At 40.3% G+C, this 24518-nt stretch overlaps 1 protein-coding gene across 1 annotated transcript; it reads left to right on the top strand.

Annotated features, from left to right (window-relative positions):
* The first annotated feature begins 28 nt into the window (after positions 1 to 28).
* LOC134652719 (NFX1-type zinc finger-containing protein 1-like) lies at positions 29 to 18901 on the top strand. Its single transcript, XM_063507880.1, has 25 exons — positions 29 to 96; positions 697 to 1400; positions 1892 to 2114; positions 2295 to 2340; positions 2649 to 2874; positions 3545 to 3718; positions 3980 to 4942; positions 5206 to 5358; positions 5671 to 5818; positions 6035 to 6118; positions 6415 to 6683; positions 7567 to 7713; positions 8167 to 8341; positions 8818 to 8960; positions 9032 to 9183; positions 9875 to 10067; positions 11269 to 11397; positions 12293 to 12415; positions 13028 to 13186; positions 14418 to 14664; positions 14918 to 15080; positions 15515 to 15626; positions 16810 to 17030; positions 17417 to 17700; positions 18144 to 18901. The coding sequence occupies exons 2-25, from the start codon at positions 759 to 761 to the stop codon at positions 18878 to 18880; spliced, it is 5913 nt and encodes a 1970-aa protein (XP_063363950.1). The 5' UTR covers positions 29 to 96; positions 697 to 758; the 3' UTR covers positions 18881 to 18901.
* The last annotated feature ends 5617 nt before the right edge of the window (positions 18902 to 24518 follow it).

Consider the following 24518-nt stretch of genomic DNA (forward strand, 5'->3'; position numbering starts at 1 on the left):
GTAATAGACGGCCATGGCGGCACAGGGGTCGAGGAGCTGGTGCGGCGCGCGGTGGCCGTGGCCGGGGTAGCGGCGCAGCCCGCGGGCATGTCAACGGTAAGAACTCACTCTCCTGTTCATTACTGTCTAGGTCCTTCACGGCAAGCGGGGGCAACGGCGTCAGACGTCCATTGGGCGGTACAGAGGGCCTACCGCGAACCACGTTCAAAATGCTGCCTCCCTGTCACACTTACGTACGAATTTACACGTGCGACAGAGAGGCAACACGTCGAACGTGGTTCGCGGTAGGCCCTCAGATCTCACGAGGGCTGAGGCGCGGGCCTGGCGTGCGGTGTATAGAGACTTTACACTATAGTTGGTCAAACCAATTTGTCAGTAAATAAGAACAAAAAAACTATACTTATCCTTTTCTCTTGGGTGCTAGTACTAGTGTAAGACAAAGAAAGTAATGATTCTCTCTGTCTATGTTTGAAATGAGACAGTCCTTTGACAAACTATAAAGTAGTAAACTATAACACCGCGGGTTAGTTTTTGGCGTAGGTATGTTGTACCTTAATTGTACCTAATTAGTTCTTCGGTTTCCGCACTGCCGTAAATATCCTGTATTCCATAAATATCGGCCCGTTGTGTGGTATTTGTATAACATCAGTTAGACAACGTTATTCATTTGAATATTTGGTGACTGGTTTATTTCAGCTGGCCCTGGAATTCTCGGGGAAAGGCCTGCTCTTATTTCGGCAACACCTGAACAACAAAATATGCTTCAGCAAATCGTAAATAACAATACGGACGGATCTCACGGCCACTCGAAAAATAATAATGCTCAATCCAACCAGAAAAACGACAGGGGCCGTGGTAAAAGGGACAGGCCCATGGGCTTTAAAATGCTAGAGGAAATATCTAAATCTGATAGCGTCGATATAATTGAAAAGATTAACCAGCAGAAAGCATTCTTCACCCGTTTATTAGATACAGCTGTCGACAAGAAGAAAAGCGACATATTCTTTTTGGTCCTTGAACTGATTACTAACGTTTGGAAAACTTCCTTCGAGGAATCTAAGAAGTTGCTTCTTCTGGATTTATGTAACACTAAATTTATTGACCATTTGCAACTGTACTTGATGAAGTTACCGTACACCATGAGCAGGGAGGACAAGTATTTCAACAAGTACTACTGGAATAGGGAGCAAGAATTTTGGAATAATTTCATGAATTTTTGCGAGTATCTTGTGAACGTTTCACCGGCAACGGCGGTGCACAAGTGCGGGGCGCTGATCGAGGCTACCAGCAAAAGCTGTTTGGAGGGCTTGAAGGAGAGACAAGGGTTCGAGTTACCGGAGGAATACACGGCAAGAATGACTAAAATTCGGGAAAGTCTAAAAGTCTGCGATCAGGTACAGGTAAGAGAACCTACTTAGTATGCTCTTAATTCAAAGAACAAGAATATGTGATACCTATAAGTGTTATGGTGGTAGGTATTAGGTACTTAGATAGTTATTATAGTTTTGTGTTTGGCACAAATACAGAGGGGGAGTAATCAACTATAGCTTTGGCCTAAACTCGTGTAGATGGCGCAACTTTTTGATATTTAACAAATTTAACTCATATCAGTGAAGGAATAAGGATCAAAGTCAAGTGGCGTTCTAAAAGTTTTTATCATGTGTTGAAAGATGGCAGCAAATTTACTGTGGCTACAAAATTGACTTTGACAATACGCCTCTATTTCAAATTATCTTTGATAAAATTATCTAGGTACCTAATTGTTGGGTCTGTGTTAATACATAATGTAAAGTAAAATTTGGTAAAATGACGCCGACGGAAATGGTAACGGTGAAATAAATTCAAAATCTTATCGCTAAATGTTGAGAATGAGAATAATGTAAAATAACAGATTGAGAACCAGGGGAGATCAGAAGGGATAGATGAAGTCGGCGAGCCCCTCGAGAGTTTCCGTGAGCTGAGCGTGCTGCCCTCGGGCTCGGAGCTGCTGGAGCGGCGGCCGTTCCTGCGGCCCAACGTCGTGGAGGGCGCCTACGCGGACGTGGAGCACTACCTGGACGTGCAGTTCCGGCTGCTGCGCGAGGACTGCTTCGGACCGCTCAGGGAAGGGATACGTAAGTTTTACCTTGACGACGACACTTTTCTCTACTCACAAAATTGGTCTACTAAGGTAGCTGCGTTTCGAGTAGGTAAGTACCTAAATACTGTCCACATAATTGAATTAAAACAATTCAAGTTTCGATTGACATGTTTTAATTTGGATAATAATAGCCCTGTATTAAATTACTCCACAGATCAATACATCGAAGATCCCAGGAGAAGGAAATATGATAACATACGGTGAGAAAATAACTCGCACATAGTTACTTATTGTCTTGGATTTCGGCCGCTTTATATGTACTTGAAATAGTTGAAAATAGTGACGAACATATATTTATAGTACCTACGAATAAGTAGGTAATCAAGAGAAAAATCTTTTTATATTTTACTTTTTCCTTGAATTAACTATCCAGTCTACAAATATTTGTCACGAGCTATAAAGAATGTAATCATAATCAACTTGTATATATTATGAAATCTTTATTTTGCATAAACATTCTCGCAGTTTGTTTTAGGAGTCCAAAATGATCAATATCTGTATTTTTCAGTGTCTACAAGAACGTAAAATTTTTAGAACCATACGCTTCGAAGCAAAAAATTGGTTCTATTGTACTCCTCGATGAGAGCACTATGAAGATGTTCAAGAGTGTGAACTGGGCGCACAGCAAACGGTTCCTGTTTGGTTCCCTCGTGGTCTTCACCAAGGATAACTGCAAGAGCTTCCTTGTGGGAACCATTTTGGAACGTGATGAAAAATTCTTGCATAAGAGACAGGTACGAAAGATTCTTTAAATTTCAATATTTATTACGTACACTTGCTGCATGGTCTTCCAATTGCTTGATACTTCAACGATGCTTAATTAAAACTTGAGGGTACAACTATCCTTAGGTGCAATATAGGACCTCTAGGTTAAATAGGTGGCGACACTGGCGACGGATCATGTTTCGGGATTTCGGGCGATTACAGAACGCGGCGAATTTTTGTTTGAGCTCACTACTAAAGTATTCTAAATTTCCCAATTCAAGCCTTCCTTTGCACTGAGTGACTTGTAACGCAACACTTAGTTACTTAAAGAGATTATTAAAGTAACCGACAGCGAAAAAGAACACACACATCTAAAACCAATTAAACCTAAACTACACACACGTCAACTAATTTAAAGAAAAAATATTAACAATATTAGTACCCACAAAATGAATTCTTAAAATAATTATATAATCAATGTCCATAAAATCATACACTGGTAATCATAATCACCACTGGTATCATAATTGGTATTAATCGTACACTGTCAGTGTCTAGTTATCATCAACAGTCAGTGTGCTGTGCTCTATTACACATACCCCTACAATCCCTACATCTATTTACATTAGCCTCCAACTTAAAAAAAATACGTCAGCCTGTGCACCCTAAAAATATTTCATAATATTGTTATTCTTTCAGTTACCAGTCAATATTGTAAACTCTGCAATGGGCTCCAACTTATACAACGACGATCCATACATAATGATAGAGTGCGAAGTTTACTTCGAGCCATACTATCACGTGCTAAAAGCGCTTCAGGACCCCGGATTCCCGGAGCACTTGGCTATGAGCAAATACATTGTCGATGTTGAAGTAAGAATACCACCTATACTCATAAACTATGCAACTAAATTTTTTAGCACGGGACCTTAGGTAATAGATATAGGATCTCAATGTTAGATGACGACACTGGCGACGGATCTGTATGTATACAAACAAAATATAAGCCTACACGGCACAAATTACTAAAGCAAGTTATTAACAGAATTAGTAAGTATGATTATCTTTAATCCTATAATCAACCTCTCATCTCAATCGACTCAATCAAATTCTATGTTTTGTGGTCACTTACAGAAAATTCCCGAAAAACCAGCTTACCTCACTCCGGGAACCAATTATCAAATTCAAAATAAAGACCTCGAAGACGTGGAATTCGCTGTTTTGGAAGATCACAGCTGGCCGTTGCAAACTGAGCTGTGCTTGAATAATACCCAGTATGAAGCGTACAAGCTGGCGCTCACCCACGAGTTCGCCGTGATTCAGGGCCCGCCGGGCACCGGCAAAACCTACCTCGGTGTCAAAGTCGCGGAAACTTTACTTAAATACGCACCATTCCCTGAAATCCGATGTTGCATGCTTGTCATATGCTACACAAATCACGCCCTTGATCAATTTCTAGAGGCTCTTTTACCTATCACCGAGTCTTTGGCACGCATTGGCGGCAGATCACGAAACGAAGCGTTGAATCAATTTAACATAAATAATTTGAGGCGTAAAAACAACAGCAGTTATTATCATGAAAGGAGAATTGAGTTAAAAACGCTGATCAGTGCATTAGATCACGCACAAGCTCGTGTCGATGCCTTGAACTCTGGAGTCTTGAGCTACAAAAGTATTCTACCATACAACGAAGAGTGTAAAATACTTGAAAACTTCTATAGAGGGAGAAATATAAAAGATGTTCTAAAACATTGGCTTTTTGAAAATGTGGAGGATGTTCAAATTGATCCTACATTATTAGAACAAGTTGAAAATGATCAGCCAGATGAACCTGTTATTAACAACGCAGATGTCGATGACGATATCTTTGCTAGAGATGAAATCGATTACGATGATTTGGGTGATGATGGCTTTCCGGGAGAAAAACCAGGCTATGACGCCGTTACTACATCTTTCTCGTTGCCTGACAAAGAAGAGGAGATAAAATCTCTATTGCGAAGGTTTCAAGATCTACAAAACACCGGCAGTTCGCGATATGATTTAAGGGAATTAGAAAAGGAGATATGTCATGTGTATTCAGAAATGAAACTTTTGAAAGTGAGTACATCTTTCAAATCATCCTTAATTTTTTGTTTTAGTTCTTTAGGTACCTATATTTTTTCAATTAAAACATCTCGTTCTTCTCCTTTAGGATATGTTGGAACATCGGTCCCGACCTCCAAGGATTCGCCTAACTAATGCACTAGATTTGACTACTGTTCCAGTACATCTTTCAAATCATCCTTAATTTTTTGTTTTAGTGATCCGTTCTTTAGGTACCTATATTTTTTCAATTAAAACATCTCGTTCTTCTCCTTTAGGATATGTTGGAACATCGGTCCCGACCTCCAAGGATTCGCCTAACTAATGCACTAGATTTGACTACTGTTCCCCGTATAGACCGTTGGTCATTGTACTTTAAATGGGCCCATGTAGCCATGGAGGACGTGAAGAAAAGAATTAAACAAATTGAGGTTAGTATTCTAATTAGGTACCACTACTATTTAAATATTAATTAACTTACACTAATCCTTGTTTTACTTTAGGTACTAGTATAAAGCCCAATTTAGACTGTTCAAAAACTTGCATGCGATATTCGATACTTTGCTAACTATAGGGTACAATGAATTCAGTCGATCGACCAAATACCGCAATGTAACGAAAATCTCATCCAAGTTCTTGAACCGTGTAAATGGGGCTTTATTGTAACATTCGAATGTCGTTGAAGGCCAAATCAGATGATTTTCATTTGTCTCACAGTCTCTTTGTTTCGTCTGTTACTTCAGGAGAGGTTGCGCTCTGCCGCAGTGGCCTATGAAGAGGCCAGGATGATGGTCGACCTGTCCGTACTGAAAAGAACTAGAGTCGTTGGAATGACCACGAGTGGGGCAGCTAGACTGCGCAAGTTGTTAGCAGAAATAGCAGCTCCAATAGGTAAAGTAAAAAACATAAAAATGTGTTTGCACCGAGTTACATACGATTTTAAAACATTCAATTGTGAAATAATGTAATGAATTTTAAGCACCTGGCATGACTTTAACAGTCTTGCAGGTGCTACATTAGGTGATATTCTACCTCAACCTCAATGATGCACTTAAACGTTGGTGTTGGTTCCGAAACCTATTTCAATTGAAAAATTGATTGTTTCAGTGGTGGTAGAGGAGGCCGCAGAAGTCCTGGAGTCGCATATAGTAACGTCTCTTACAAAAAGTTGCCAGCACTTGATTCTCATAGGTACAATATTTTTAGGTTAAATTGCTTGATATCATTCTGGTTGTACATGTACGCGTGATGACAGAATGTTTGAAGTCACGGGTTTGCAGGGTCTTGTGGAGTTTCTAATGTGACCTATTAGGTACTCGTAAATACCTGGGGCCTTACCATGATGTCCTTATTGAGATTCTGTTTAGGACCTAAACTGAATTGCTAAAAGGCACGGAGTTATGCGACTTATATAGCTCCGTCCTTTAGGACATCATGGTAAGGCCGCTGAAATGTTTGTGGTCGGAATGACGAGTTGTGGTGTGTAGGGGACCACCAGCAGCTGCGGCCGTCGGCGGCGTACCTGCGTCTGGCGCGGCACTACCAGCTGGAGGTGTCGCTGTTCGAGCGCATGATCCGCAACGGCGTGCACAGCCGCCGGCTCGGCGTGCAGCACCGCATGCGGCCCGAGATCGCGGCGCTCGTCTCGCCGCACATCTACCCCGACTTGCAGAACCACCGCTCCGTCGAGGACTTCCCGCCCGTGCGCGGCGTCGCCCACAATCTCTTCTTCTTTTCCCATGACTACAGGGAACAAGTGAGTTGAAAATGACGTACTAATCGAACGAGCGAGCGAAGCGAAGTGAAGTTCTTACATTCAACTTGGAGCACACGGCTGGCTAGGGGCACGTCCCGGCATTTCGATGTTTTTAAGCTGAACTATCAGAGGATAGTTTGATACACAATAACTTAAGTAAATTTGTTCTAATTTAAATGAAATTGGGTAAACGTGTAGTGGAGGGCATTATATTTTAGCCATTAAATTATGAGCAGACTCGATCAAGCGGTTATTGAGCTAGAAGAGCTTAGAAGGCTAAAAGCTATTTGTGAGGGGTCTTGCTATTCTGGTCATCTTTTTTGCAAGAAAGTATGGTCGAGTTTGGTATCAAATGAAAGTGCTCGGCTTACACATTTATAATATAGTTTTTAAAGTAAAGTAAATTCTTTATTTGCATTAAATTTACAATTTTAAAATAATGATCTAACATTTTGGCGAACCGCGAGTTCTCAGTTCGGGGCGAACTACTAGTATATATCCTACAGTATAAACATATATTTACGTGCTTATATATATCGGAATGTTATTCTATATTCACGCGGGCCATCTTATTGAAGGTGTGTAGGAACAAGCGTCCAAAGTGACTGATGGATTGTTTTGCTATTCGCTACGAGCACGACTGGTGCTGCCCTCATTTTGTCGGACTTTCTACGTTAAATCTTATGGAGTAAAATTAGTTCAAGCGGCTACCGCTAGTACTAATATCGGACATTCCATAACATTACCTGTGTTTGTGACGATCAGCGTCACTTCCCCCTCCACCGACTTCGCACACTGCCAATATCACATACTGGACAATAGTGGACTGCACTGACATCCCACAACTAAACAGTAACCTATATACCTAGTCTATATTTTACAGTGTGAAAACGACAGTTCAAGTCGTACAAACACCCAGGAAGCTGACTTGGTGCTCCGTCTGGCGAACTACTTGATGCAGCAGGGCTACAGACCTGAGGAAGTCACCATTCTCGCCGCCTACTCCGGCCAATTGTTCTACATGCGAAAAGTATGTTTCTCTGCTCACCGATATTTCCGAGCTTGAAATCAAGCTCCACCGTAAACACACTTAAATTTAATAAAAAAAAAACAACGGGTTGCACTCCGGTAGTGCTGGCAGAAGTGAAAACTCAACCATTATTGCAAAATGTCTGCAGCACTATGTATAATTAAGGTTAATGCCATCTAGCGTTATTTAGTCGCATTACTCGAAACCCCGAAGCACATCACTGTTAGTACTCGAGTTATATTAATACCAGTTAGAGCGAATCTCACTAAATGGCATTTGAATCAATAAAGAAAAACTCAATGACATTGAAGTAACAGTTTTTCGATCAGGTCACGTGTCCGTCTTATGTCTTACGGTCACGTGACACCTCTCGCGAGTTTATTTTTTCCCCATCACAAAAAGTGCACAGCGCCGCTAAAGAAGTTTTCACTTCAAAAATTTTCGCAATTTTAGCAACGGCCACTGTACGATCATCTGTCAAACGTGAAGATCACAGTCCTGGACAACTACCAGGGCGAGGAGTCGAAGATAATCCTGCTGTCGCTGGTGCGCAACAACGACAACGACAGCATCGGCTTCCTGGGCACCGAGAACAGGATCTGCGTCGCCTTGTCCAGGGCCAGGGAAGGTAGGACACTGCTTAAGGTCATAGATTTACGACCTATTATGTCCCGTTACAACTAACTTTCGTTGTGTATTGCTTTCTAGAACCAGCTAATATTCAAGCTCTTTCTCATTGACACTAAATATAGTTCGTTTTTTTTAGCATTAGAAAGAAGGTAAGCGATCATGACATGTCTTTTAATTGAAAAAGGCTTTTTAAAAGTCAATAACTTATACTTATGAAAGCAGAAGAATATAAATGATCGTATTAGATTCATAATTGTTACATATTTGCCGTGACTTATTTTTAAAACATGTTTTTCAATTAAAAGACACATCAAGATTGTTTACTTTTTCTAATGCTAAAAAAAACGAACTATAGTCAATATTAATTGGCCATCATGCTTCACTCTTACCTACTCCACCGTTCAGATCGAGTAATTGTTAAAAATTATGCCATTTTAAATTGTATGCTAAATTTAATTTATTAATTTTTAACAGGTTTCTTTATATTCGGAAACATCGATTTACTCAAGAGGAAATCAGAACTGTGGAAAAAAATTGCAGCTACTTTGGAGAAAAATGAATCTCTTGGAACGAGTTTGAAGCTAAAATGTGATAATCACAACGGACAAATTACTACGGTTAGTATAACAACTTTTAGTTTATATTTTTAAATAGCAAACTGGTATTTTAAAACAAGTTTTGTTTACAGATAACGTCAGTGAGTGATTTCGTAAAAGTTCCCGAAGGCGGTTGTCTGTTGGATTGTAAATACAACTTGCCGTGCGGGCATGCTTGCCCTCGTGTTTGCCACGCATATGACTTGGTACATGCGAAAATACAATGCACCAAGGATTGTGAAAGGTAGGTAATCATCATAATTTTAGGGCTTAATTCGTCCGCTTTTGAAGATAAATTCTCCTGCACAAGTCCTCTATGAATGTCTTCCACTCTCCCGTCGGGCTGTCGTTCGGCGGATGAACTCTGCTTGGAATAGAGGAAAGAGAATACTCAACTGCTTTTCTGTAAAATTGCCGCAATCAGCGTAAGTATTCAGAGCTGTACGATTATAATGGTCATATTTATTTACAAACAAGATATTATACCGTGGTATTAGTAAAAGAAATTAAAAACTAGCTTAAATCTAAAATAGGCCCTTGAGGCATTGTACCCATGGTCATATTTATCTACGTAACGTGACAGCGTAACAATAACAGTGTCCGTCTTATTCAACTGCGCGGTGTTAAAAAGTGACACTTATTTTATCACGCAGATACCTAAGGCAGGCGTGGCTCACTCCGCGATTTCGTCGCTTTGCTACAGGTAGCGAAAAGTACATCCGTTCCGCCCCAATTTTGGGGAAAGCCATAAGCCGCGCGTGGCGCTGTCGCCACCTAGCGGCCATATCTGTGCTGATCGTAACAGACGCGTTTTGTTAGAGAGTGAGTCTTCTGTACTTAGTACTATTATTTATTCTGTGCCTAAGGCCCTACATAATTTTAGCCTGCTGCATAGGCAATAGGCAAATGTGCTGATTAATTCCAATATATTACAGGAAAATTTGCCAAATCGAAGGTCACAAATGCCCGTTCAAATGCGCTGAAGAATGCCAGCCGTGCAAGCGGCTCGTGGATAAGTCGCTTCCCTGCGGCCACAACAAAGCAGTTCCGTGCTTCAAGGAGCCCGGTGACACGTCTGTACAGTGCACGGCGCCGGTCGACGTCACTTTACCTGACTGCGGACACCAAGTAAGTAAATAGTAAGAAAGTAAGTAAGCAAGTAATATTTAAATGAGGATCGCGCGCGGCGCAGATCTTAACGCAGTTGACACGGACTTTAGATAATGTAAAAACAAAAGAAACAAACCACAGACTACAAACTGCTTTGGGTTCCTGACGGTTGGAACTCATGAGGGCCCCGTGCCCCCGTGGGTTCAGGTTTTTCTCTCACTCTCACAGAACGCAAGCGTGAGCGAGTCGACTGTGCGTGCCTCAGATCAGGACCCTTATCAATACAGTGTAACCTGGAGAGCTCTGCAGCCTTACTGAGTTAACAAAGTCGTGTCTCTATGGCTGTGAACCGTAGGTATAGTTCCTGACCGTAGGTAAAGTTTTTTTTAAAGTTGACTTTGAATTAATTGATATCCCGCGTGCCCTTTGCCTAAAGTTTAGTCCTATCTACAACCAAGTATTAGAAACGACTCTTTTGGAAACAAAATATTATTTTATCAAATATTTCGATGTGTGTTTTTAAAGTAGGTACATACATTATAATAGTCAGACTACTTTACATAGGTATATAAATTATAAACTGGAGGGCCTCGTTACTTTTTCTTCAGTTTAATTAGTATATGACATCTACAGGGTGGCCAACTTTTTTTTGCCGCCATTTTATTTTGGCGGTAAATATGACAGTTATTGCATGAAAATTTGTTTGTGTAGATACGGCAAATTTATTATGGAGCGTTTTACGACGGAACAACGTGTTTTAATCATTAAAAACAATAGAAACATTAAAAATAACGTTTCCCGGTCGATTAATTTCGAGAAACGGTGACATTGACTGGCCCCCAAGATCGCCTGATTTTAACAGCTCCTGACTTTTTTCTGTGGGGCTATCTAAAGGGACGTGTCTATGCTAATAGGCCAACGAACCTTCAGCAATTAAAACAAAATATTCGAAACACTGTCGCTGAGATAACGCCAGAAATGTGTGAAAAAGTGATGAAAAACGCGATGAAAAGCGTTCGCATCTGCAGTGGACATTGTCTGACATTATTTTCCATGTGTAATTGCTGACCCTACATATTATATTTAACAAGGAATACTTAATATTTTTTAAGTTATATAGAGTAAAATTTTAAAAATAAAGTGTATACCTCTTATTTGGCCACCCTGTATTTCAGTTTATAATTAATATAATAAACGGTTTTATATCAAAATATTTCAGGCAACAAAAGAGTGTTACATGAAGACATCCGATGTCAAATGCCAAGACAAGTGCCCGAACAGCAGGCTCAAGTGCGGGCACGCGTGCCGCAGAAAGTGTCACGTCAATGATGATCCGGACCATGTTAGGGTAAGGTGCCCTTAATTGGCTTAAATACTAATTCGTCAGCGGCATAAGTGCCCCACAGACCAAGGTTTTCTGTGAAGTGCTCTAACGACAGGCTTCGGGCAGGCCCTGTGACTATGACCCGGCCCACATGCGGGTAAGGTCCCTTACTGACTCAGCGGTGCAATTGCCCCAACAGAAGGCTCAGGTCACGCGTGCAGGACGTGCCACGTCAATGATGATCCGGACCATATTAGGGTAAGGTGCCCTTAAATACTAATCCCTCAGCGGTGCAAGTGCCCTAACGACAGGCTCCGGGCGGGACCTGTCAAGTCAACTATGACCCGGGCCACATGCGGGTAAGGTCCCTTACTGACTCAGTGGTGCAATTGCCCCAACAGAAGGCTCAGGTCACGCGTGCAGGACGTGCCACGTCTATGATGATACGGATCGAGTGCAGGACGTGCCACGTCTATGATGATACGGATCACAAGCGGGTAAATAAGGTGCCCTTAAAGAACCCTCACCCCCTCAGCGGTGCAAGTGCCTCAAAGCAGGTTTAGGTGCGGCCAAAAGTACCATAGGACGTGTCACGTTAACCACGTGCGGGTAAGGTGCCTTTACTCAATCCCTGAACTTCGTGGTTTTCCGGTTGCAACCTCAAGAATCCGCTCAGTCAACTTCGTACCGTGAACAGGTGACATAAATATTACGCGTAACTTCACAACAGTATCTACTTATTTATTTAATGCTAATTTAAAATATATGGGATATGATTTGCTTGTCTCCATTATATTATCGGAGAGGACTAAGTATTAATATTTTTTTATCAAGGGCGTTAAACCCATCATCGCGCGCCATAGATGCAAAACTAATGATTACTTTTCAATTCTTGAATGAACTCAAATTTCTTTTCTAGTACACTTGCCTGAAAGCGTGCCCGAAAGTTAAGAAAGGCTGCACGGCTAACTTGGAAGGGGATCTCGGCGAACACAAATGTCTACGTTCCTGTTTCGAAGAGTGTGTCGAATGCAACGTCCAGGTATGTGTTAAGTCAAATCAAATTCGTGCTTCGAATTTATCAGCTGAAGCAGATCTCGCTGTACGGCCGTACTTAATCCGGTTGAGCTTACTTGTTAGTACATTTATACCTCATATCAGCAATAAACCGCTGGGTGAGAATAACGTTTGTGCCATACGCCACTTACATTGGTTTACAGGAGAGCGAAAAGAAGCACAAAAAAATAATTTCTCGAAAAGTTTTACATTTAGGAAATATTGAACTTATTTCTCATTTAGGCACATATGTTTACCTACTATTTACAGTATTAAATAAATATTGTTAATATAGTGGTAATCATGAAATAAAAGCACTTTTATTATTGCCATATCCGTTTTTGATGAGTAAATGTTAAAGTTAAACGTACAATGTATGATATGACACAAAAGTTTTGGATATGTCACATTTTTGTGATAATTCTCTGTTAACAGAGTGTAATTAGGTATCCTATAGTAAAATGCGGATATGGCACAATTAGTGTCAATTAAACATAGCATATTTTTTGTTATTTTAGAAATCATTAAAAAACGATTTTGCTAAAAAATGGATATGGCACAAACGTATTCTCAGCCGGCGGAACATGTTATGTTGTAGGTTATCAAGAAGAGGTCCGGATGTACACACTCGAAGAGAGTGGCTTGTCACGAAGATGTGAACGCGGAGCCTTGCCGGGAGAAGTGCGCGCGCTCGCTGCCCTGCGGCCACCACTGCAAGAAGCTGTGCTTCGAGAAATGCGGGGATTGCAAGCAAAAGGTAAATTTTCTGATGAACTGGGATTGGGAGTGAAAAAAGCGTTTTAATCAACGATATTAAGTAGGGATAAGTGCGTTCATATAAATCCGACTGAACATTCTCGTTAAGCAAACACAGGCGCCATCTGTTGTATAGTATGCGTACTACCGGCCAAGTCGGAGACATATGTTAAAGTAGACTGCACTCTCGCGTCGCGCCGAACAAAATACCTCGAGGGAGAGCGGTGTCCCTTTCTTTTCTTTAGGGCAACGACGAAGTGACAATTGAATGAATGTTGCTAGGTATTGTTGCGACAGCTAAACAAGGCATGCGTCTTTTTATTAATATAAATGTCATAATTATAAATTCCGCCGTGCCAGTTTATTAACTCAGTTGATATAATATTAAGTAGCAATAAGTGGGAGTTAAAATATATAAAATATGTTAAAATAAATACATTATATTTTTAATTAATCACGTACAAAATATTCAACAACCAGAGAAGCTTATATTTTCTGAATGACAACATTTAGAAAAATATTGTTATTAAAGGGAGAATTCTTAAGTTAGTTAACCAGCACGTCATAACCCACAAAATAGACACTCTTCATAATGAATGTGGTAGCAAAAGTCTCCCTTTCGGGCCGTCTCGTTCGGCACGCTCGCCGGAGACGAGAGCGCAGTCTATTTTATAATGTGTCTTTGGACGGCGTGCGTACAAGGCCATCATGGCCGCATGCGCAATCACGAAATAATGATCGCTTAAAATTGGTTTTAAGCAAGAAATCAATGTAATCTGTAATTACTTACCGATAAAATGAAATCTCATCAATTTATTAGATTTTTCTGTAACAGTATTTACACCCTTTCACAACACACCTAGACATTTTTTTGAATTGTAAAATGCATTACGCGACAACTTCACCTTGCGCCGCGCGGTTCGCGACTGAGCGCGCTGGTGTTATAAATGCGATTTTCACACCCATAAACTGGCCCCTTTTGTAGTGCCCGTATGTCGCGTCCTTACGAAGTAATATATATGTCCATGGTTTTAATTTAACCCTTCGGGAAATTGAAGTGGGAATGTCCTACTGGATCAAAATCTTTCGCGTACTTACCTAACCATTCACTTCGTAAGGTTTGAAAGGCTTTAAAGTTTAAAGTCTATTTATTGTATGATGTTCACAAGCAAGACGTATAAACGGCAACTTACACAAAAAAATGTTTTGACCCAAATTCCATATTTTTTCAGACGAAAAAACCCTTACCAGGCTGCAACCACAAAATAGTGATCGAGTGCGGAACGGAGCCAACCCGAGACCTGTGCAGACTGAAATGTGAACGCATCATGGCGTGCGGCCATGCTTGTCAGGCGCAGTGCGGCCAGCCGTGTGATATGTCCAAGTGTACTGAAATCACATCGCACAGTTTCCCGTCGCCTTGTGGCCATAACGTGCAGCTGCCTTGCAACGTGATGTCCCAGCAAGCTACACAGACAGGTAACTATCTAACACCTGTTCACGCCTGTCAGGTGCGGCGAGCGGTATGATACATGACTTATACATGCTTATTTATACTCTTTGGATATGGCTACGCTTTTTTCCGTCCCTTTGTGGCCATAACGTTCACAGCTCGGCTGCCTTGTTATGTTTCTCAGCGAGCTATACAGACAGGTTTAGTGTTTACGCTTTTCAATTAAGTCATAAGTTTCCAATATCTGTATATATAGTTTAACCAAATATATTGATTAAGGATCTGTGTCGGTGGAGATGCTGCTCTCTCAGTGTGCAGCGCCGTGCGGCGCGCTGCTCCGCTGCGGGCACTCGTGCGGCGGCTCGTGCGCCGGCTGTCGCCAGGGCCGCCTGCACCGGCCCTGCGCCGCGCGCTGCCACCAGCTCAACATCTGCGGACACAGGTACGCACCCCGTTGTCGGACGAGTTACCCTAAACTCATGACTTCTCTCGTACGTAGGTGCGTTTAAATTTTTACAGTTTCGTACCATTCGGGTGTACCCTACACTGCTTTGTACTAAAACGGATCAGGCTCATCATTTAATGTTGTTATTCGTTATTTACACGCGCTTTCGTGAACTTGGACGCAGCTAAAATGATTTGTTGCGATACAAATCGTTTTATATTTCTTAGTACTGATTCCGATTCCGCGCGCCTTTTATTAGGCGAACCAATTTATCAGTAGAAAATGATGCGAAATTAAAATGTACGGGAAATTGAAACTTCGCGTTTACATTTTCCCACTCATTTCCACCCTATTATACTCATTTGCTAGACTATACTGTATATATGCATATTAACATCTGTGCCCGAGATTGACGGCGTCGCTCGTTGCAGATGCGAGGAGCCGTGCAACCAGGTGTGCCCGCCGTGCCGCCGCAAGTGCGAGGTCAAGTGCCCGCACTCGCCGTGCTCCAACCTGTGCGGCGCGCCCTGCACTATGTGCTCGGTGGGTACTTTTACGGTTTTTTTTAATCTTTTTTCTACTCCCGTACCTTTATTTGTCATTTAAAAGGTCGTCCACACACCTTTAAACCCCTATGTTATAGTTGTCAAGACAAGTCTAAAAAAAAAAAAAAATTGTATCAATGTGGAGTCGGGTAAGAAATAGCCACAATAGCATTCTGAAAATGATTGCAGGCAGATTCGACTGTCCAATTCAAAAATACTGGGTTGGGCAAGTCAAATCAGCTTGGCAATATGTCAAGTGATTTTGTTTTCTGGTTTATAATTTATAATGTTAATTTATAATTGAATTAAATTTACTTTTAATTTAATTTTAATCAAATTTAAATTTAATTAAGCTTAAGTTAACTAATTTAATATTTTAATTTAATCTTATTTATTTTACAATTTATGTACTCTACTAATATAGTTTTTAAGCAGTGTAAACTAACAGAATATGGGCCGACAGACCTGAAATAAAGATTTTCAATTTCAATTTCAATTTAGTCTATTCCCCAAAAAAGTATTTGTGCATACACGCAGTATCTTTTTGGTACTTTTACGATACTTCGTGTAATCACCACTTAAAAAATATCAAGAAAAATCCAAAATTGTAATTTAACTAAGAGCAAGTACCAGGGCCTCATGAGTTACAAGAAGATGTCGCTGACCAACCGGGCGTGGGGCGCGGGGCGCGGTGGCCGGGTCGCGTATCTTAGCTGTATACTTTTGGTTTGTTTACCTACATACGAGTATATGTCCTATATGATTCCACTTTTGTTGAATGAAAAATATTTGTTAAATTTACAATTTTTTTTCAAAGAAGTGCTTGGTCGTAGAAAAAGTATTGTATGCAACGTTGTTTAACTGAGTCAAAAAATACTCGTGGCGTCTTTATTAACAATTTTCGGCTTCGCCTCAAATTGTTACTCACGCCACTCGCCTTTTTTGACCCCTCTTAAACAACGGTTGCATAAAATACTATTATCTTTATCCCTTTTTTTGGAGCTACAATAAGCATAAGAGAAAGGAATTATTTATCTCTGTCTATGCTCCACTGACAAACAACTGCCAAAGTATATCTATTTATTTTATATACCTTATAACTGTCCTGAATACCTACAACGGATGAGTATATTTAGTTAAATTGCGCAGTCAGTTTATTGTACACGCGTTTGTATGCGTAGGAGACTCCGTGCGGTCGCTCGTGCGTGCATTCGGCATGCAAACGCCCTTGCGGCGCGCCGTGTGACCGAGCGCCGTGCTCTGAGGCGTGTCCGCTCGCGCTGGCGTGCGGGCACCCGTGCCGCGGGCTCTGCGGCGAGCCCTGCCCGCCGGCCTGCCGCCTCTGCGACCCCGAGGGCTTCCCCACCGACCTGCTAGGCGACCCGTACGAAGATGATGCTAAGTATGCACCAATTAATTAATCTAAAGTACTACCTACACTTCCTACTTCCTACCACAGTAATACGTTACCCGACAAGATAAGCGTTGAGGTCAAACCACCCTTCTAACTACATATAGTCTTGTACTACAAGTACTACAACTATGGTGGAGTTATGTCTGTGTTTTTTTTTTATTTATAAAAAAAATACATAGCCTTAGAATCTCACACCATAAAGATATTCGAATTAATTTTGCGCCATAGTTAGGGGGTTTTTGATTATAGTTGGTTGGTTTGGTCAGTATAAAATGAACCCTAACACAAATAAAAGTTACTATTGCGTGTTACATAAAATAGCCGTCATGGTCCAGAGCGTGATCACATCTAAAATGCTAACTCTATAATTTCAGATTAATTCAGCTACAGGATTGCCCTCACATTTTCGATGTCGATACCTTGGATACTCTAATGAACAGCAGGGACGATACTGTTCAACTCAAAGCATGTCCTTGGTGTCGTCAACCTATTGTCAATACGCATCGGTACAAAGACCTGATCAATAAATTACTGAAAAACGACATCAATCCAATAAAGGCAAGGGTGTATGGGACGGACGCCCAAAGAAGAACGAAGAAAACGGAAATGCTTCAGAAAGTAATGGAACTAACCGACGCCCATAGGAGAACTATCTTAGGTAAATTCTTAATTATTTACTACGACAAATACGGAATAAGTATTACGCGAAACTCTGCTTAGGGGGCGCCACTACCACAATCCATCACAATCTGAGGGTGCACCGCGAAACAAGATAATCGAAACTTCGTTATCTAACCCCTCAAGGTATCACTCTTGCATTTATAAGCGATAAAGAGGCACATAATTAAATTTCGGGTTTCGCGTTTCCCGGTGGCCCTTTGTAAACAAACCGCCTTGATGCATCAATGTCATATTTTATTATCTGTGAACACAAAACAGTATAAGGCACAGTATGTATAAGTTACTCTATCTATGGTTACAATGGTGCTCATGCTGCACTCTGGTGGCAGAACATTGCAGTAATACCCCCTATTGAATTCTATTATCTTGTATAACCTGTGATTATTGACAAAGAATTTTTTTTTTTTTTTTTAATTACAGAAAGTAAAGAATGGAGCAATGCCTTACATATGATGTATAAGATTATCAAACGAGCGCAAAATGACAGAAAAATATCACTTCTACAGTTGGAGATGAACGATATATACATGAACTTCTTAGATACTGTCGGACAATACTATATGAAGTACAAAGATTTATATTTATCGCAACTGGAAGTGGAAATGAAAACTCAGGTGACACTGCTTTGCAACGTACTCATTACTAATTCACATAAGATCAGTGAGCAACAACAATTGGACATAGACAATGAGCTTAAACGGATGAATTCGATGATCCAATTAGCTAAGATATTAAGCCACGAAAGCTATAAATCTTCGAAGTCTAATGATATTGTGATGCAAGCCACTGCCGCGGCAAACGACGCTGTTCTGAGTTGGCGCGTATTTGACGAAGCTAAGGGAGTGGAATGCTTGTTGAAACTTCAAAATGCGGTGAAGTTGTCGGGCATAGCTAGCATGGAGGAGCGCGCTATGGTTGTGAGAGCGATAGGGCTGAGGGCGGGACACTGGTACAAGTGTCCCAACGGGCACTTCTACTGCATCGGCGAGTGCGGCGGCGCCATGCAGCTGTCGCGTTGCCCCGACTGTGGAGCGGCCATTGGTGGCCAGCGACATGCGTTGACCGCGGGCAACCAACACGCCAGGGAGATGGACGGATCACGGTTCGCTGCCTGGTCTGAGGAAGCTAACAATATGGCGAATTTCAATTTTGATTAGGATAAGCTTTCACTGTCTAAAAAGCGTGTGCACCACAGAACAAGTAGAATGGCGATGCGAGCGGGGTACGTGTCGCCGCCGGTTATGAGCAAACGCTCGCATGCTAGTACTCGCCCGCGCTGACCGAAAAACGTAAACATGCCTTTTGCGCCACAATAACGTTCAGATTAAGAAGACAGACATCAAATCTGTCTAAAGGAGGCGTATCCATTCACCAGGAACACAAGTTTTTACTACCGTTGCGCGAGAAATGTGGAAATGTGGAGAGGAACGAGCGGCGACACCGGTTCCGATAATAACTGCGCGCGATAGCCGTTCTAACCTCTTTAATAATGTTCTGTGGTGTGCACGGCCTCGAAAGAGCATATAATCAGTATAATCACTAAGTTCTACACGGTCTATGAAACTGAAATGTCGGCTACTTTTAACCATGTCATAATGACAAGTGACAAGAACTGTAACAGTACCTACCTACAGCTAAATTTAGGGTAGCTACATATGTTAACACGTTCCCTGCCCGGGTCCTCAATGTGGGGTCATGAAGCTTTTTTTCAGGAGTCCGTGCTTTCACTATAGGTCCACAACTTCAAAGTGGAAGCACACTTGGACGTGTGACTTATATGTTAAGATTGAAATCTGCCTTTATTATATTGTCAATGCTACGCTATGTCACTTAAACTGCTAGAATAGGAAAATATATGATATTTCGGTAGTTAAGCCATCTGAGTGTTAAAATTCAAGGCGGAACTAAATTTAAAAGTTCACGTATAGATGACTAAAATTTTAGCGTCGCTAAATGTCCTAATCCTTTGACCGCTAAAGACGTCATCTGGCGCGCGCGACTACAGCCAAATACTTATCAACCTTCGTGCATTCCGACAAGGTTCACGATGACGCGCCACACAACGGCGTGGCGTTCAAAGGGTTACTTATAGCGGAAGCACGCAGCAAGCTTAGCTTCAATGCAATTCGTAGCTTTAATGAATATAAATTGATAGAAAAAGTTATCTCTGTAGAAATTTAACCCCGATAAAAAAAATCTAGTGTCGTTTGTCTACGATTCAACATATTTTTTTTAGTCCTTAAGATTAGTATGCGACTCATGTGAGGATTGTGAGGGGTTGTAAACCTTTGTTTTATGTCTTATATTTGACTTATTGTGTTTTTAAAATCACATTATAATTAAATATGATCAATAATTATATTCCAATGCTACATAAATTATAATAATAATAATAATGCCGGCGGCATTCTAGGTTAGGTTTTTTATAATGTGTTTATATGTATTTTTTATTGTTTTGTAAGTGTTTTTATATTTTACTTTTATATTCATATTATAAATAACCTAACGTAAGAGGAAAGATAAATAAATGAATTATAATAATAATAATAATAAAATGCTTTATTGCACACTACAAAAGAAATAGTACAAAAGTATGAACAGGTACAAAAATGTAGGTAACAACAGGCGGTCTTATCGCTAAATAGCGATCTCTTCCAGACAACCTTCAGATAGTGAGACGGCGAAACAGATTCAAGTTAACGGGTGGCGCGAAAATAAAACAAATAATAAAAATAAAATAAAATACATACACTACAAATATAAGATATAAAAATATACTACATTTATTACTATATAAACATTATATAAATAACAAATAAATATGTAAATGACAAAGGAGGCTAAAGGACAACGGCGAGGAGTTATAAGAAAACTTTTGAAAAAATTATGAAAGAGATAAATAATGATTTTTTAATAGGCTTTTAAAAATAGATAATGATTTAGCACGTTTGATATCAACAGGCAGAGCATTCCACAGCCGGACAGAGCGAAAACTGAAAGAGTTAATGTAAAATTTTGACGAAGAAGGAGGAGGAACAAGAAGCAGATATATAATGCTTTTGTTTAGTTCCAGATTTTCTCAATTATTTCCATCTTTGTGGAAAGAGACAAAAATAGTCCCAATCCATAAGAGCGGTTCGAAGTCGGATATAAATAACTACCGGCCGATTGCTATCTTGTCTACAATCCCAAAACTATTCGAATCCTTGATTTACCCTGTTATTTATAGTCATTTCAAGCATCAGCTATCAGACAAGCAACACGGGTTTGTTAGGTCAAGATCGACTGGTTCAAACATGGTTTCCTTTGTCGAGACTTTGAGTAATCACATGGATAATAGGACCCAAGTAGATGCAATTTATACTGATTTCAGTAAAGCATTTGATAAGGTAAACCATATACTATTACTGGATAAACTTTCAAGATGCGGCATTGGTGAGCCATTGTTGAGTTGGTTCAGATCGTACCTAATGGACCGTAAACTGTCGGTAACGGTTAATGGGGAGCTGTCAAGACCATTTTATGCCTCCTCAGGCGTACCTCAAGGATCGCATTTAGGCCCTCTGCTCTTTTTAATTTTTATTAATGACATAGTCAACTGTTTCAGGAATTCTGAAGCCTATCTCTTTGCGGATGATTTAAAGATTATAAGACCTATTAATAATGACGTAGACCGTGCAAAGTTACAGGACGATGTTAACAGATTAACCGAGTGGTGCAAAAGTAATGAAATGGTACTTAACTCCGAAAAATGCTACCACATGACGTTCACGCGAAACAAAATCCCAGTACCAACAGAGTTCAATATAAATGGACTAACCTTACAGAAAGTCACAGTTGTGCGTGACTTAGGCATAATGATAGATGATCAGCTAAATTTCAATGCGCATTTTGATTACATCATTAAAAAAGCTTCTGCAATGGTGGGCTTTGTGACAAGGAACACCAAGCATTTTAAACAAGCCCGTACAAAGCTTCTATTATTTAAGACTCTTGTCAGAAGTAACCTGGAATACTGCCCTCAGGTTTGGTCACCTTGTTACGAAGTCCACAAGAACCGGATCGAGAGAGTGCAAAAGCGCTTCTTGACTATATTGAGCTATACATCCGGAAAAGCACGGTGTTTGAGATCCTATCAAGACCGTTTAAAATTTTACAAACTCTCTACTCTCAGTAACAGAAGAAAAGTCCATGACTTGATGTTCCTTCATAAGCTAGTCAACTGCAGAGGTATATGCTGTCCTGAGCTGCTAAAAACTGTAAACTTTACCATACCTAATAGATTACCTAGAAAAGGGACCTACAAACTGTTTAAAGAGCGCTTTAGGAGGACAAGGCTGGGCAGTGGGCACCAACTCCCCAATCTCTAGGATGGTACGGCTATACAACTCCATCCCTGACTCCAAGAGTATAGATATACTTAATGATCCAGAGTTAAAATTCAGAAACTCAATTGTCTCGCATATAGATAAGTCACATTAGAGGAATGGCCTCTACATTTCATCACATGGTACTTTACTACTATTTTAATTCTATGTCTGCATCAGGGATGTTGCGAACATCCGCATCCGCATCCGCAACCGCGGAACTTCCGCATTATTTTCAACATCCGCATCTGCATCCGCATCCGCATGAAATCGATGCGGAGCTTATGCGGATGCGGATGTCGAACAAGTCGGTAGAGGCACGTCTTAGCGGCGGCGTAAGTGCTAGGTAATTTTGTCATTACCTATAACGAAATCGTCTAGATCCAGAAAAGTCGGCCAAGTTACTGTTTATTAAAAATAACGCACCTTTAATCTTGCTCAAATACGTTTTTTTTAAATAAAAAAATACTAAAAATGTAATATTTGACGTTTTCTAAGTACCTAATCTTGACATCCGCATCCGCATCCGCGGATGTCAAAAAATCTGCATCCGCAACATCCCTGGTCTGCATGCTTACATGTTTTCTTGTTTATATTTCTCTACCTTATGTAAATTTAAGTAACTTTAAGTAAATTTATTCTCAATTATTTTAGTTGTTTATATGTACGAGGGGTATTCAAAATATTCTCGGTATGAGAATGAAAACAAACAAGTACGAAAAGTTTGATATTTTTATTTTTCAATGTACTCCCCCCCTATGTTCATACACTTAAAAGATCGATCAATTATTTTTTTTAATCCTGCATAAAAATATTTTTTATCTTTGGTGTAAAAATGCTCCTCCACTGCCGCCTTCAATGCTTCATCATCGGAAAATTTATTTCCACGCAGATCCTTTTTAAGATTGGGGAACAAAAAGAAGTCGCTGGGGGCTAAGTCCGGACTATACGGTGGGTGAGTAACAGTTTCAAACCCACATTCAACAATAGCTGCCTTGGCAATATGAGCAGTATGGACGGGGGCGTTGTCATGCAGAAGCATAACACCTTTGGTTAACTTTCCTCGCCTCTTTTCTTTGATTGCATCCTTTAATTGACGTAGAATGTTAGCGTAGTACTGTCCTGTGATATTTACACCTTTTTCTTTATAATCGATCAGTAATACTCCTTCACAATCCCAAAATATCGTGGCCATGACCTTGCCAGCTGAAGGGATGACCTTGAACTTCTTGGGATGAGCTGAACCCTTAATGTGCCACTGCATGGACTCTTGTTTACTCTCTGGGTCATAATGATGAACCCAGGTTTCATCTCCAGTAACTATTCTTTGCAGCACCTCATCAGGATTTTCACCGCACAGGTCAATAAAATCGGAACAACAAGCTACACGCATGTCTTTTTGAAGCCGAGTCAGCATTCGCGGAACCCATCTTGCACTTACTTTTGACATATTAAGATGGTCATGGATAATATCATGTACGGTACCAATAGAGAGATTGGTTACTTGTGCTATAGATTCTACCTTCACTCGACCATCTTCCAATATAAGTTTTTCCACTTTATCAATATTTTCTTGTGAAGTAGCTACTACAGGCCGGCCAGGTCTAGGGTCGTCTTCAACACTCTCCCTTCCACGTTTAAACTCGCTTGACCACTTTTGAATGGTAGATAAAGAAGGAGCAGACTCACGGTAAACACAATCCATTTCCTCTTTTATGGTTTTTTGATTTTTACCATGTTTTGTCAAGAATTTTATCACGCATCGATGTTCTAATTTAGTTAACATTGTCAATTCCCACATGATGTTCATGTTTGTTCAGCAATTGCAGAAAAACAAAAGAACATCTCGGTTCGAATTATACTTTTTTTTAATGTCAATTAATAAACCTTAGCGGCCAGTAACGAAAGAAATTTTAGAAGAGGTTGTAAGATATCAATACCGAGAATATTTTGAACGCCCCTCGTATACTCTCTTTGATATGTACGTGTGTGAGCTGTGGTCACCTATAAGTGGCTGAGCGATTTGTTAGATGTATTTTCCGATATTTTTTTTTTCTTGTATAATAAATTCCGATCGTCTTTTTTCCCTGTATAAAAATTTCCGCACGCCTTTTTTCCCTATAGATATATTTCCTGGTATATATAAATCTGAACGCCTTCTTTCCGTATAGACATATTTTCCGATAGATTTATTTTCTTATACACAAATATCTGAACGCCTTCTTTCCCTGTATTTTTTTAACATAATGCAATATTTTATAGTCCTTAATTTTACTAGGGGACAAATTCCCGGCTGTCTTTTTTCCTGATCAGAAATTTTAAAATAGATATGATTCTTGATAGAAAATTATATAATATGTATTCGCAATGTAATAAACTAAATAGAAAGAAAGTTATCTACACGTATAAACTGTATAGAGGATTAATA

Source organism: Cydia amplana, chromosome 12 (genome assembly GCF_948474715.1).
Source record: "Cydia amplana chromosome 12, ilCydAmpl1.1, whole genome shotgun sequence".
Classification (NCBI taxonomy): domain Eukaryota; kingdom Metazoa; phylum Arthropoda; class Insecta; order Lepidoptera; family Tortricidae; genus Cydia; species Cydia amplana.

What these genes read in the sequence shown, in the direction of transcription:
- LOC134652719 (XM_063507880.1), top strand. Translation starts at nt 759, where the DNA reads ATGCTTCAGCAAATCGTAAATAACAATACGGACGGATCTCACGGCCAC. An exon ending in CTTGTCCAGGGCCAGGGAAG is followed by an intron (nt 8,342 to 8,817) that starts GTAGGACACTGC and finishes AATTTTTAACAG; the next exon opens with GTTTCTTTATATTCGGAAAC. An exon ending in ACAACGGACAAATTACTACG is followed by an intron (nt 8,961 to 9,031) that starts GTTAGTATAACA and finishes TTTTGTTTACAG; the next exon opens with ATAACGTCAGTGAGTGATTT.